Genomic DNA, 13,252 nt, shown 5'->3' on the forward strand with positions numbered 1-13,252 from the left:
CGGGCCGCGCTCGGCCCGCCCCCCACAACGGCGCCCGGGCCAGGAATGTTGCATGAATCGTCCTGTTTGCTGTTGCTCGGAGACTTGCCCTGTACATTGCTTAGTGCCCTCCCCGGCCGGCGAGTCCCACCCAGCACACGGTCAGGAAGGGCGAGGGCCAGGGAGGCTGGAGCGGGAGAGGGTTGGGGGAGGGGTGCTCCGGCCTGACCATCTCCCACACAGCTCCTGGTGGCTACTCTCCCAGAGGGGGGGACCTAGTCCAGCATGCAAGGTCAGGACACACCTTGGTGACTCGGGGGGAGGGGGGAGACTTGGGGTTCTCGGTTGGGGGCCTAGGAGCCCCCCTGTTTTGCATATTTTAATCCACTCTATATTTGGAACGAGAAAAGGAACAAATATCTCTGTCCTTAATAGCTTCCCTTCCCCTCCCCTCCAGCCCCCCAGTGGTTCCACTGCTGCTGCCCAGTCTTCCATCTCTGGCCCCTCACTGCCACTGCCACCCCACGTGGGGCGGGGGACGCTCCAGCTGGTCTGGGGTTGGCCAGGGTCCTAGTAGCCCGCCCTAGGGCCCCCGGCTCGGCCCTCTCCCCTCGCTGAGCTATAGTGTGCCCCACCGACCCTTCAGGTGCTGCGTGGAGGAGGGGCGGCAGGCAGCGAGTCCTGCTGGGCACTAGCAAGGTCAGGTGGCCTGGGAGACCATTGCCCTGGGGAGGGGCAGAGCCCTGGCGTCCGCCCCCCAGCCAAGTCCCTCACAGGGCCCCTTCCCAGGAGGGGTCTAGCCTCCTCCCCACACTGTTGGGCAACCACAGCAGAGAAGCCTCCCTGCCTCAGACCCCAAAGTCTCCTGTTCCTGCCCCGTGTGTGTGCGCGCACATGTGCGAGTGTGTGAAACTCTGGGTGCGGCTGAGTGCATCGGAGCCCTGTGTGTGCCTGACTGGAGCGTGGTCCCAAGGGGCCACTCTGGACTAGTGTGGGGGCTTCAGCAGTGTGCACAGGGTGCATGTATGGGTATGTGCCTGTAAAGCACCCCATCTTCACTTCCAAAGAAAGTCAGAGGCACCCTAGGACCTGCTGTTTGCCCAGCCTGTCCTTCCAGAGCCTCCTCTAGCCTGAGCAGGCCTCCTTGGTGAGGCTCTGCTGCTTGGACAGGCTCCCAAGGGCCCTTGGAGGCAGTGCCCCCCCCCAACCTTGGGCTTCTGGGGGGATCGTAGAGGACCCCTAGAGTCAGGCCACCGCAAGCCCTGGGGAGAGGCAAAGACCCCAGAGGACACCCCAGCCCCCCTTACTGTGACTCCTCACACTCAGCAATGACCTGTGGGGTGGGGGGCCCTGGGACGTTTTTAAACCTAGGGTTTGGAGTCTGGACTAAGCTCCATCCACGTCACTCACAAGTTTCTGTTTATATTTCTAGCTTTTTTTAATAAAAAAAAAAAAACAGAAAACTGAAGTTTTCACAGCCCAGGGGCCTGGCACGCCGGTCTGTGCCCGCCTGCCCCGCCCTGGCCCACCGGCCCCATTCCCTGGGCAGAGTCACACCCAGTAACCCCTTCACCAACAGACCAGGTCACACACAGCAGCAGTCACTGTAACAGACTGCCACATACACACTCGGTCTCACACTCACCTGTGGGTTTTTGGTTCCGTTCAATTTGGGTTTTTAACTTTACAGGGTCAGTTCTGGTTCACCCCTCCTTTTGTATGGAGTTCCATCCAGGGGATTTCACCCCTGCTCCAGTCCTGAGGCCTCCTGACCCTGACGTTGTGATACACCCCACAGAGATCTATGTTTCTTATATTATTATTGATAATAATTATTATAATATTATTATGTAATAAATTTATAAGAAATGAAACTTTCTCAGTTGCCTGTTTGAGGAACTCTTAGGAGCACGAACTGCTCTCCCTTCGACAGGTGACACAACCCTCCTCAGCCTTGCCACGAGTACTCAACCACACGCACTGGTGACTCTCAGATCCTGGTCTCGGACCCGGTGTCTTTGCTGACCTCCATGTCCACAGGCCAGGCTTCTCACCTCTCTTCCGGACGGCTGCTGCGCCCTGACCAGTGGTTCCTGAGCTGGAACCTTCTCTGTCTGCTCATCAGCTCACTGAGCAGCCGTCCTGGGCTAGAAGCCCAGTTGTCCTCTGTGGCCCCTATCGGCCCCCCCCACCACCCCGTGTCCCTTTGTTTCTGAATTCTGTTTCTCCTGCCTTTGAACCCTCCCTTGTCTGTCCCGGCTGTCCTGCCCCCATGGCTACTGGCCTTGTTCAGGCTGTCCTCTCCTCTGAGCTCACAGTCATGGTCCCTTGTCTGTCCCGGCTGCCCTGCCCCCATGGTTACTGGCCTTGTTCAGGCTGTCCTCTCCTCTGAGCTGACAGTCATGGGAGCAGCCAGCTGCTACCAGCCAATCGTGTGGCAAGTCTGGTGTGGCACCTGGTGGTCCTCTCACAGGAAGGGCACCTCCACGGGTGAAAGGAGGGTTCCCAGTGCAGTGAGTGGGTGGGCATTTTCCCACAGAGTGGGTACAGGAGGGCCAGGGAGAGCCGAGAGAGGGCTGGGGAGGCAGTGACGGGCCGGCAGACACACCAGGCACCAGTCACATGGTGAGGTCTTCGGAGGGGCAGTGCCTGCAGAGCCTGGCTGCACTGGGTCAAGGTGGGTCAAGGTGGGGTGCAGATAGGACACAGTGATAAATGTGGACCTTGACTTGGGTTATTGCCGGGTCAGGGGCGGGGCTACTGGGAGATGTCACCAGGAAAGCATGAAGATCCCAGAGGGAGCAAAGTGCGTGGAAGAGGGATGGACTCCAGTGTCTTCACTGAGAAGGGGGGGTGGGCAAACAGAGGTGCTCTGAGGGAGCAAGTGCAGGTCTGGGGGGCCTGGTAGGGAATGGTGAAGGCCCTGCGAGCCTCGGGTCTTGGGAGGCTTGTGGCTTATCTAGAAAGCCCTGCAGTTTCAAATTTCTTCAGATTTTTAATTTTCACTTTGAAGATAGAAATTGTCATCAAACAGAAGAGGACCTGAAGGGAGTCAGGGCGTACGGACCTGGGGGGTCTAAGTGTAGGGGTGGCAGTGGGACCCTGACTTGCTCTGGGCCTGAGCCTGTGCTGGGGGTGGGGGGGCTGGTACCCTCTGAGCTGCACGTGGAGCCCTGTATCACTCTGGGCCTGGGTCAGAGCTTGGGGTAAGTACAGCTTTTCAACAGAAGGAAGGAAGAGCAAGGGCAGAGGCAGCAAGGCTTCCATGGAAACGGCAACACCCACTCTGGCCCCCGAGAGATTTGGGGGTGAAGAGGAATCTTCTCCCATGCCTCAGAAGACGAGTCAGAATGTTCACCACCTGTGAGAGGAGACGTGGCAGAGGAAATCGTAGGTTCAAGGCTGGGGAAGCTGCAGCCCCAAATGCTTTGGGGCAAAGACATTCTCACTCAGGACTAAGGTCTCCTCATGGCCTCAGGATGTCCTTTTGGGGCCCATAAGCAACTCACCAAAACTCTTTCTGGAGTCTGGAGGCTGTAGCCCTAACTCTGCCTCACCCCAGCCACCCCTGCCCAAGGACCTTTGGACTACTTGGGCTGGATGGATGGACAAGGTGTCTGCTCTGCAGAGGGCCTTGCTGGAGAGGGGTGGGAGCCTGAAGGGTTAGGGATCAGAGCGAGGAAAGATGGGGTGGGAGTTGGACTGGTCTGGTGGGTAGGGGTAGGGATCTGGAAGTGAGGAGTAGGAAGCAGGCTGGGGTAAGCAGAGGGCATGTGGGAGTGGGGATGGAGGAGGGCAGGGAGGGAGGTGAGGTGGAGGGGAGTGGGGATGGGGAGCCCCTCATCCCGCTCCCTGTGCTGGGAGCTTCACCCTGGCCTGAGTCAAGCCCCCGTAGCCGTTGGGACCACATGCTCTGGCCCGAGGGTCCTAACTGTCCAGTAATTTCCTACCTCTCTCCCTTGTGCTTTGGAACAGAGTGTACAAGTCACTCTTATTTGAGATGTTTGCTTCTTCCATTAGGGTTAACGACAAAATGAATCCTGGGTGGGCCACATGTCTATCCCTCAACCCATTCCTGTGGCCACGGCGGCAGGTGCTGTGACCAGCAGCCCCTTCTAGAATCAGATGTGAGTGTTACACTGTGGAGTCAGACAGAGGCTGTCTTCTAGAATCTAGGCATTTAACTGTGTTATTGCGCGACCATAAGTGTTTTGAAAAACTACGTACTACTTTTCATCTTGAAGCTTATAACATTTTCTTTCTTTTTTAAATTTTTAAAAAATATTTTATTTATTTATTTGAGAGAGAGAGAGAGCACAAGCAGGAGCAGCGTCAGCAGAGGGAGAAGCAGACCCCCGGCTGAGCAGAGAGCCTGATGGGACTCGATCCCAGGACCCTGAGATCATGACCTGAGCCGAAGGCAGACGCTTCACTGACTGAGCCACCCGGGCGCCCTATTTTCATCATATGTTTAAATACTTGCAAAGGTTGTGATTTCTGGAAAATTGTACATATTAGCATCAACATAAATGTTTACATCATTCTGCTAAATGATTCTCATGAACCCTAAATACCATATCAATTTTATGTCCATTAAAATCCTGCAAAAACTCCTGAATAGGTGTTTTCTTAAACAGTCAAAATGTTAACGATCACATCTTGAATTCCTGTTGCCATTTCTTGAACTATAATTCCAAACCCTTTTTGGTTATTTCATCAGGCACAACCGGACACTCAGTTAAAATATGTGAGGCCTCCCAACATTCAGTAGGTGAGTTGCAAACTGTTAACCTCAGGCTGTTGAACTAGGAATTCTTGAGGTGGGGGGGGGGAGGCCACCTGACTCAAAGGCTGCAGAAGAAAGAAAGAGAGAGGAAGAGAGAAAGAAAGAAAGAGAGAGAGAGAAAGAGAGAAAGAAAGAGAAAAGAGAGAAAGAAAGAGAGAAAGAGAAAGAAAGAAGAAAGAAAGAAAGAAAAAAAGAAAGAAGAAAGAAAGAAAGAGAGGAAGAGAGAAAGAAAGAGAAAGAAAGAGAGAGAGAGAAAGAAAGAGAGAAAGAGAGAAAGAAAGAGAAAAAGAGAGAAAGAAAGAGAGAAAGAGAAAGAAAGAAAGAAAGAAAGAAAGAAAGAAAGAAAGAAAGAAAGAAAGAAAAAGAAAGAAAGAAAGCGGGCCCTGGACACTTACATACAGGAGCAGAGCCCTCCCGAAGCAGGTAGGGAAGAGATGTGTTCTGTGACACTCAGGTCTGAGAAGTAAGAAACTGCACACAAAGGCCCTGAAACGTCCACCCTCCTTACACTGAGGTGAAGAAGAGGGCGCCTTCCTGACATGCCGGCAGCAGCGGTAAAACCTTGTAACACTCAAAAGTGATTGAGGCCAATTACATTCGTGTAGGGGAATTACAACTTGTGCTTGGCAGGAATGTAAATAAAAATATCAAAATTCAGGGGAGTTAAATCATCCTGCCTTGTCACTCCCTGCTAAACAAAGATAAGATGTCCTGGCCCAGTGTTAGAAGGTGCAGGAGGGACAGGAAAGTATTCCCCATGTGGAGAAGGCCCTTTGGGACTGGAAAACCAAGAAGGCCACTGCACGCCGTCTGCCGAGTTTCATCCCGGGTACCTTACTGACAGGTGGATCGGGCAGAGGACGGTCTATAGCAGCTGCAGAGTGATTCTCCACAAAATCCAGACCTTAGTCCACAGATTTTAGAGAGCGAGGGGACACGCAGGACACTGCAGTGAGAGCAAAGGGTTCCCACGCACCTCAGAGGACTCTCTCGCACCTGACAGCTGGCCTGTAGTTAGAGCTGGTGCCACCACCTGCGCCTCGGCAAGGGAACGACCAGGCTCTCTGACAGATTCTTGGGCGGCAAAAACAAGCCTCCCCCAGGCCTGGCCTTGGCAGGCGTTTCTAGGTATATGTCAGTCTCCAAGGGGCCTGGAGCACAGAGCCCCAGGAGGGGCCACTGAGCAATACCACCAGAGACGGAGTCAGTACCGTCAGCACCCCTACACCCCATCCTAGCAGATGCAAGATCTTCCGACCTGCAAGAAGAGTAGACTTGGGGACACTCGCTGAGAGGAGACAAGAGATCTGACAATTGAGTAGAAGAGATGGAAACACCTGACCTGCGGGCAGGGATGATACGATCTTGGCACATTCAAACAGGGGAGAGGACATGCCTTGGTCACTGAGAGAGAAGACCTGGAGCCTCCAGACGTAGCGGAGGACACGAGAGACAAGGTCTCCTGACACTCAGGGGGGCGCAGAAGACCTCCTGACTCTCGAACGGGAGGCAGGAGATTTCATGACCCTCAGGTAGGGGAGCTGAGGCCTCAAGACCCCCAGGAAGGAGACAGAACCCTTTGGACAGTCAGGGAGGGGCGATGAGGATGTCAGACATTTACTGGGTAAAGGAGACCTTGTGATACTCAGGTAGAGAAGGAGAAGCTCCTGACTTGGGGTAGGGGCGGGAGGCCTCCCGGCACCTCGGCGTGACCGAGGGCACCTCAGTGCCCTCGCGTAGGTGCGACGGATCTCCTGGCCTTCAGGTAGGGGCAGAAGACCTCTGCGTTCTCAGGTAGGGAAGATGCCACAAAGTGACCCTCGGGTGGTAGAGATGAGGCCTTTGGCCCTCAGAGGGAAGAATAGAGACATCCTCAGATTCAGGAGAAGGAGGCGATGGCCCCTCCTACTCCTCGCCCTCATGTTCGAGACCTGCTGCCTATTCAGGTGACCGGGACGTGACCTCCTGAAAGTTACGTGAGGTGCGAAAGTACGATGCTCACTTAGAGAAGACAATAGAAGGCTCGTAACACTCAGGAGGGAGCTATGCGGTGTCCTGACACACAGGTCGGTGAAGGGGCAACCTCTTGGCGCTCGATGGGCTAGTGGAGAACTTACACTCGGGTACAGAGGAGACAGTGCCCTTCACGCAGGCGGGCTCGTGACCTCCTCACGCTCTTGCAGGAAGGTGAGACTTCGTAACACACAGGTATGCGAGGTGAGCATTTGTCACCCTCCCAGAGGTGAGATGCTGTCAGTGACACCTCAGGATATTCAGATAAAAGTGATGAGCCTGGAGTGTACGAGGCACACCTTGCTGCATGTGGGCTCCTGAAAGGAGACCTGGAGACCTCAGGTGGAAAACACCAGACCTTGCGATACTCAGCAATGAATAGAAAGGTGGGCTTTGTAGTCCTAAATTACAGAAATTCAAAGCGGCTCTTTGAAAAATGTGCTGATAGTATGCACTTGGAAGAGGGAAAGATCATTTGTCTCATACAGTGTTAAGGACCGATTAATCTGGTGAGCGCGACACCCTGTGACCGCTGACAGGCTGCGCCATCTTGACACAGAGGGACAGAGCTGCCCCTCGACCCATGATTTAGCCAGGAACTGTGGTTACAGCTTGCGTGAGGGCAGACCCTGAACTTGCACAAAACTGGACCCTCAGATGGTGTGGAATCTTAGAAAGGTAACTGGGAATGAAGACCCTGGCCTTGGGACAGAGGCCGGGGGCTGCATATGAGCCCCCATCACCCGAGGGGTGGGGGGAGCCTGTACAGAAAGCTGGGATCTTGTTGCAGCCTGAGCCAGTTTAGCTAAAGTGCTCCTGCCTGGCCTGGGGGGCGGGGTGGAGGTGGCCCTGCTGATTGGCCAGGAAACCGCAGAGCTTTGTGAGGTCACTAGGCTTCCAGGCCAAGCTGGGGCAGGAGTATGGTGGAGATGCTGCCAACTGCCGTTCTGCTGGTCTTGGCAGTGTCTGTGGTTGCCAAAGATAACGCCACGTGTGAGTAAGTGTCCGGGACACCTCGGTGGGGAGTGGGGGTGGAAAGAATGTCTTCTGAATAGCAAGCCCCACCCAGACTCCCTCTGTCCAGGGCGAGGGAGGAGGCCAAGCTCGGGCCTTAGGAGTCCCCACATCCCCAACTCAGACCATCCTTGCTCCCAGCTTCATCAGCCCAGAGCCCCCAGGGCTGACCCCTGTGCCCCTGTGCCTCCCACAGCACAGACACTGGGGCCCTTTCCTCAGTCAGAGCCCGGCCTCACTGCCTCCAGAACAGCAAGGCCTAAGTTTTAGAAGCTTCTTTCTTCCCACAGATACTGAGGTGCCCCCACCTGTGGCTGACCCCAAAGACCCCAGGGTATTGTCATGGCATTCTTCTGGGATCCCCCCTTCACCTTAGACTCTGACAGCCCCTAAGATACCCCCAAACTACTGTGGCCTCCCCCCAGCTCCCAGAACCTCCACCCCTGGACTCCCACTCCTCCCCACACCTGGGGTCACTGGACCTGCCTTGGCTACGCTCCCTCCTCCTGCCACCATCCCCCCTACCCTGCAGCCCCAAGACCCCTGTGGCTGTTCCCTGAGTCTCCCACCCAGAATTGAATCTAAAGACCTCAAGACATTACACCTATCTCCACCTCTAGCCCCCCCTCTGCCTAGGGTTCTCCCATATTTCTAGGGCCCTTGTCAATGTCCTGTTTCCCCTTGTCCCCGTCTTTCCCTGTCTTGTGGCTACACCCACAAGACCCCAGAAATCATACTCCTCGGGGCGCCTGGGTAGTGCAGTCCTTAAGTGTCTGCCTTCGGCTCAGGGCGTGATCCCGGAGTTCCGGGATCGAGCCCCACACCAGGCTCCTCGGCTGGGAGCCTGCTTCTTCCTCTCCCACTCCCCTGCTGTGTTCCCTCTCTCGCTGGCTGTCTCTCTGTCACATAAATAAATAAAATCTTTAAAAAAAAAAAAAAAAAAAGGAAATCATACTCCTCAAAACCATTTCCTGGGCCTTGCAGCTTCCGGCCTCGCTAGTGCCCCGACAGCGCCTCTCCGCAGCGGCTCCCCTTTGGCCTGCCACACTCCCAGCTGCCCCACACTGCCCAACCCCCTAGCCCTGCCTGCCCCACCCGTGCAGGTGCGAGGACACGCTGTGCCTCTTCTTGGTTTGAGCTGTGCCCCGGTCTCTCCTCAGTGGCCCCTGTGGGTTACGGTTCAGGCAGAACCCACAGGGGAGTGGCCGGATCGTCGGAGGGCAGGATGCAATGATCGGGGCCTGGCCCTGGATGGTCAGCCTGCAGGTTTTCACCTCCCACAATAACCGAAGGTATCATGCATGCGGAGGCACCTTGCTGAACTCCCACTGGCTGCTTACTGCAGCACACTGCTTTGTCTCCAAAAAGTACGTGTGGGCGCTCGCGGGGGGAGGTCTTCAGAAAGGCCCTTCCCAGAAAGGGACATTCTCCAGGGCTATCTGGGCACGTCTCGGGGCCTTGTGGCAACCAGACCGGCAGTGGGTGGGCCCAGACCCTTGCTGGGGGAGGGCTCTGAGGGTCATGGTCCCCAGAGGTTTCTTTCCAGCCAGTCCTTTCTGAGGATGACCTGGCTTGCCTCTGTGCCCACAGAAAAGTATACGACTGGAGACTGATTTTTGGAGCAAGGGAAATTGTGTATGGGAACGATAAGCCAGCGAAGCCACCTCAACAGGAGAGATATGTCGAGAAAATCATCATGCACGAGAAATACGTCCCCAGCTTAGAGCACAATGACATCGCCCTCGTAAAGATCACCCCTCCCGTTCCCTGCGGGCAGTTCATCGGGCCGGGCTGCCTGCCCCAGTTCAGGGAGGGCCCGCCTAGAGTTCCCCAGGCCTGCTGGGTGGCTGGCTGGGGATTCTTGAAAGAGAAAGGTGAGTTCGGGAAGGGCTCTCACAGGGGTGGGGGCACTGCTGGTCATTCCTTCGGTGGTCTCTGAAGTGAGGGGGTCATATGTGGTGCCTCGTGGTGATGTCCACCAGAGTGCTGGACACTGTCCCCGTTTATAGCGGGAGAAGCCGGCAGCCGAGTCCCCTGTCCACGGCCTCACCACTGATGGCTTTCGGGGTTGCCCGAGGGAAGGGTGCATACAGGCACGGGAGAACCCGGGCGTTTTTAGAATGGGGCCTGGGCCGTGTCTGTATCTGGGGCTGGAGCTCCGGTTGTTACCTTCTGGAAATGGGGGTTTGTCTCCTGAAATGGCACTTGGAGAAGAGCTCTAGATGGGGTTTTGGGGCTGAGGGCCAGCTCCTCCCCTCTCTGGACTCCATTTCCCCGTCTGTGAGTGGAAGGGCCACGTCCCGTGGTCTCTGAACTCTGAGACCCCAGCGCCCAGCCCTCCTGACCTCCGTGAACCTCTGCCCCCACCCTTGGTGGTCACAATGCCAGGACACACCCTCCCCATCTGAGTGACTTCGTTTTCTCTGGACAGGGGGAGAGGTTTCTTTGCCGGTCAGCGGTGGGCAGCACGGGTTTGACAAGTCGGTTAGGCTTTTCAGCTTCCCACAGGTGACCTCATGGACTTTTCACCCCGTCACACTGGGGATGTGATGAGAGACTGAAAGTTTTTCTGTCCCTTCATAATGGAAAACTGAGGGTTCCTAATTCAAGGCACTTCAGTCATTTGGGGTTCAAAACTCAGCCTTTTCTGATGACATAACCCGGGTAGTTTCAGGGTGCTTCCTGTAACTCTTCTTCCCTCTCTCAAGGCTGGCCCCCTCTCTGTTGGGGTTGCTTCTCCTCCCGGGCACCCCTGTTTTCACTGGCCTCTGCTGGCCCTTTCCTCCCTGGCCTGGGGTGTCCACCTCTGTCTGGCGATTGATGTCCATGGCTCTGCCTCAGCCTCTAGAACATTCTTCTTCTCCAGTCCCCCAGCCTACCCTGCTCTGTCCACCTACCCAAACATGCGTGCAGTGTCCCGGGGAAGTCCCCAGGGGGCTGATCTCAGGGTCCCCGACTACACACCCACCCCGACCGCCACCTGTGCTACCCCATCGCTCAAAAGGGTTATAGGCTCCCAGCTACACCCTGGACATCACACAAGCCTCTCTTGTTCTAGAATCCTCTTCAACTTAATGGGATTTCTAGCATCTTCTGGTGAATACATCCCTCACCGCTAAGGCCAAGTCTTAAAGAAATCCCCAGCCTCCAAACTTCTGTGACATTCCTTCAGACCTTCCTTTTTCTACCTCCTCCTTGAGCCCATATGCTTCAGGGGTAGTCCTCCTTCTTTTCTGTTGAATTTCAAGTTCTTGCGGACTTTTTAACATTTGTCATTTAAAGCCAAGGTGTTGGGATTGAGAAAACCCTGTTCTCTTCCAGGTCATCTGGCTCTTACGTAGATCTAAAAGGTCACCATAAACAACCAGGCTTGTTGTGGCAGTAATTTCAGTGTCACCCCTTGGCAGTGCAAGTACAAAACTAATCCTCTGCTTGGTGGCATGAAAAACTGAGCTGAAGGGGCTGGAGACAGAGTGGAAGCCGTGCACACACACACACAGTCAGCTGTTTACTGGGTCCCTGCTGTGTGCCTAACTCCGCCCACTTTGCTACGCTTGGTTCTGGCCTTCCCAACCTCTCCACCCGGATACAGGCGGTGTCAGACCCACCCACCAGCTGTGGCTGGGCTGTGGGCGCTGCTGTGGCGGGGGGCGGGGGGGGGGGGGGGGCCNGGGGGGGGGAGGCCACTTGATGGAGGGGGTCGCTGCCCCTGTAGCAGGCGGCAGGCGCCAGGTTGGCTGATGGAGGCTCAGCCTGGGCTGTGCCTTTCTCAACCCAAAGGTCATGATGGACGCCTGGGGCTGTAAAGGAAGCTCTCCTTTGCCTTCAGCTTGTTCCAACCACCACCCGTGCCCCTGACGGGTCTGTGTGGGGGGGGCAATCCTGCAGCTCCACCTTTTCTGTAATTTCAGGATGGATGGGAGGCACACAGGGAGGGACTCATCCACCCAGTCCCAGCAGGTCCTGTCCAGAGCTGAGCGGAGGGGTCCTAATGGGGGGGGGAAGCAGGGAGGGGGACTCACAGCCGTACTCTGGGGGAGTGAAGTGAGTGTTTGGAGGAAAACCTTGGTCCGAGCCCAAGCCGTACAATGTCCCTACCCGGATGTTTGGGCCAGTGCTGCTCCAAGCTCCTGGTTGGAGGAAAGGCCAGTCACAGTGCTGGACACAGGAGGTCGCTGTGGGGTGTCGGTGGGGTGACCCATCCTGGCTGTAACTGAAAAATCGTCTGGTATCAACACACACTCCTTCAGCTGCGTGTGCTCACCCTCCATGCACCGCCCCTCCTCTCCACCTGCTTATTCATCCCTCCACCCTCCACCCTTCAGAAGTATCTGAGGAGAGGCCGGGGCAGTGACTTTCACGGATTTTAGGGTTAGTTGGAGCATTTCAGGGTGACGGGGGTTCTGTGGTGGGAGGAGGCAGGGCTTTCCCCGCATGGGTCTTCTGTGATCGCCGACCCCTGAGCGCCCGCTGCAGCCTACAGGATCGCGCCGACACTGCAGGAGGCACGTGTGAACCTCATCGACCTCGGCTTGTGCAACTCCACCCAGTGGTACAACGGCCGCATCCGTTCAACCAATGCGTGTGCAGGGTACCCTGAAGGCAAGATCGACACCTGCCAGGTAACTTCCCCTCGGGTGCCCCTTCCCTGCCGACACCTCTGTTTTGAATCCCTGAACTCCACCACCTCCGAGGCCCTGCTTCAGTGAGCCTTTCCCTGGTCCCATCTTGTCGCAGTCACCACACTGAGAGCTTTGTCCACCGTCACACAGGGATCGCCCCACCCAAGCACCACCCCCGAGGAGAATGCTTACCTCTCCTCCCCAGAATACAGAGCCTTCACGTCCGCTTGTACACACATGCCCATGCACGCATAAAGCCTCATACGTGGACACACGGTGGCTTATCTTCCCTCCTCACTGCGAAGAGACCCATGACAATCCGCACCCTTCTCACACCCACTTGAAGCTTTGATGCCGACTCAGTTTACCACCACCACTTGTGCTCACAGCAGCAAGAAGCCATGTGCTTGCAGAAACTGTCCTTCCAGAGCCTATGGTCCTTTGGGGCAGGGGAAAAGTGGCTCAGACAGAGAGTGACTTCTGTGTCCTTCTGGGCAGGGGGACAGCGGCGGGCCTCTCATGTGCAGAGACAACGTGGCAAACACCTATGTGGTCGTGGGAATTACAAGCTGGGGGGTAGGCTGTGCCCGAGCTAAGCGCCCTGGAGTCTACACGGCCACCTGGCCCTATCTGAACTGGATTGCTTCCAAGATCGGTTCTAATGCCTTGTACATGGCTCAACTGCCCACCCCTCCCCGTCCGACTTCTCAAGCACCCCCGGCTAGACCCCCCTCTGCCCGCCCTTCCTCTCGCCCTCCTTGGTACTTCCAACGCCCTCCTCGACCACCTCCCCCCAGCCCCCCTGCATCTCGACCTCAACCCAAACCCCCTGCCCCAC

General features: G+C 56.1%; 2 protein-coding genes across 2 annotated transcripts in view; both read left to right on the plus strand.

The window, feature by feature from the left end:
• SHANK3 (SH3 and multiple ankyrin repeat domains 3) overlaps positions 1-2,062 on the plus strand; it is a gene marked incomplete at its 5' end in the record, with an annotated part of 48,378 nt that extends 46,316 nt beyond the window's left edge. The window contains one exon of the mRNA XM_034643701.1: positions 2,020-2,062. Within this exon, the coding sequence (XP_034499592.1) occupies positions 2,020-2,062 (43 nt within the window). The remainder of the gene's footprint in view (positions 1-2,019) is intronic.
• A 5,619-nt stretch (positions 2,063-7,681) lies between these two features.
• Positions 7,682-13,248, plus strand: ACR (acrosin; the record flags this gene model as incomplete). The annotated part of the gene is made up of 5 exons (XM_019797509.2): positions 7,682-7,775; positions 8,953-9,159; positions 9,383-9,666; positions 12,269-12,414; positions 12,913-13,248. Coding segments are annotated over exons 1-5 (1,050 nt in total), but the record flags the coding sequence as incomplete, so codon positions are not given.
• Positions 13,249-13,252: the final 4 nt, after the last annotated feature.

This window comes from Ailuropoda melanoleuca, chromosome 15, assembly GCF_002007445.2.
Source record: "Ailuropoda melanoleuca isolate Jingjing chromosome 15, ASM200744v2, whole genome shotgun sequence".
NCBI lineage: Eukaryota > Metazoa > Chordata > Mammalia > Carnivora > Ursidae > Ailuropoda > Ailuropoda melanoleuca.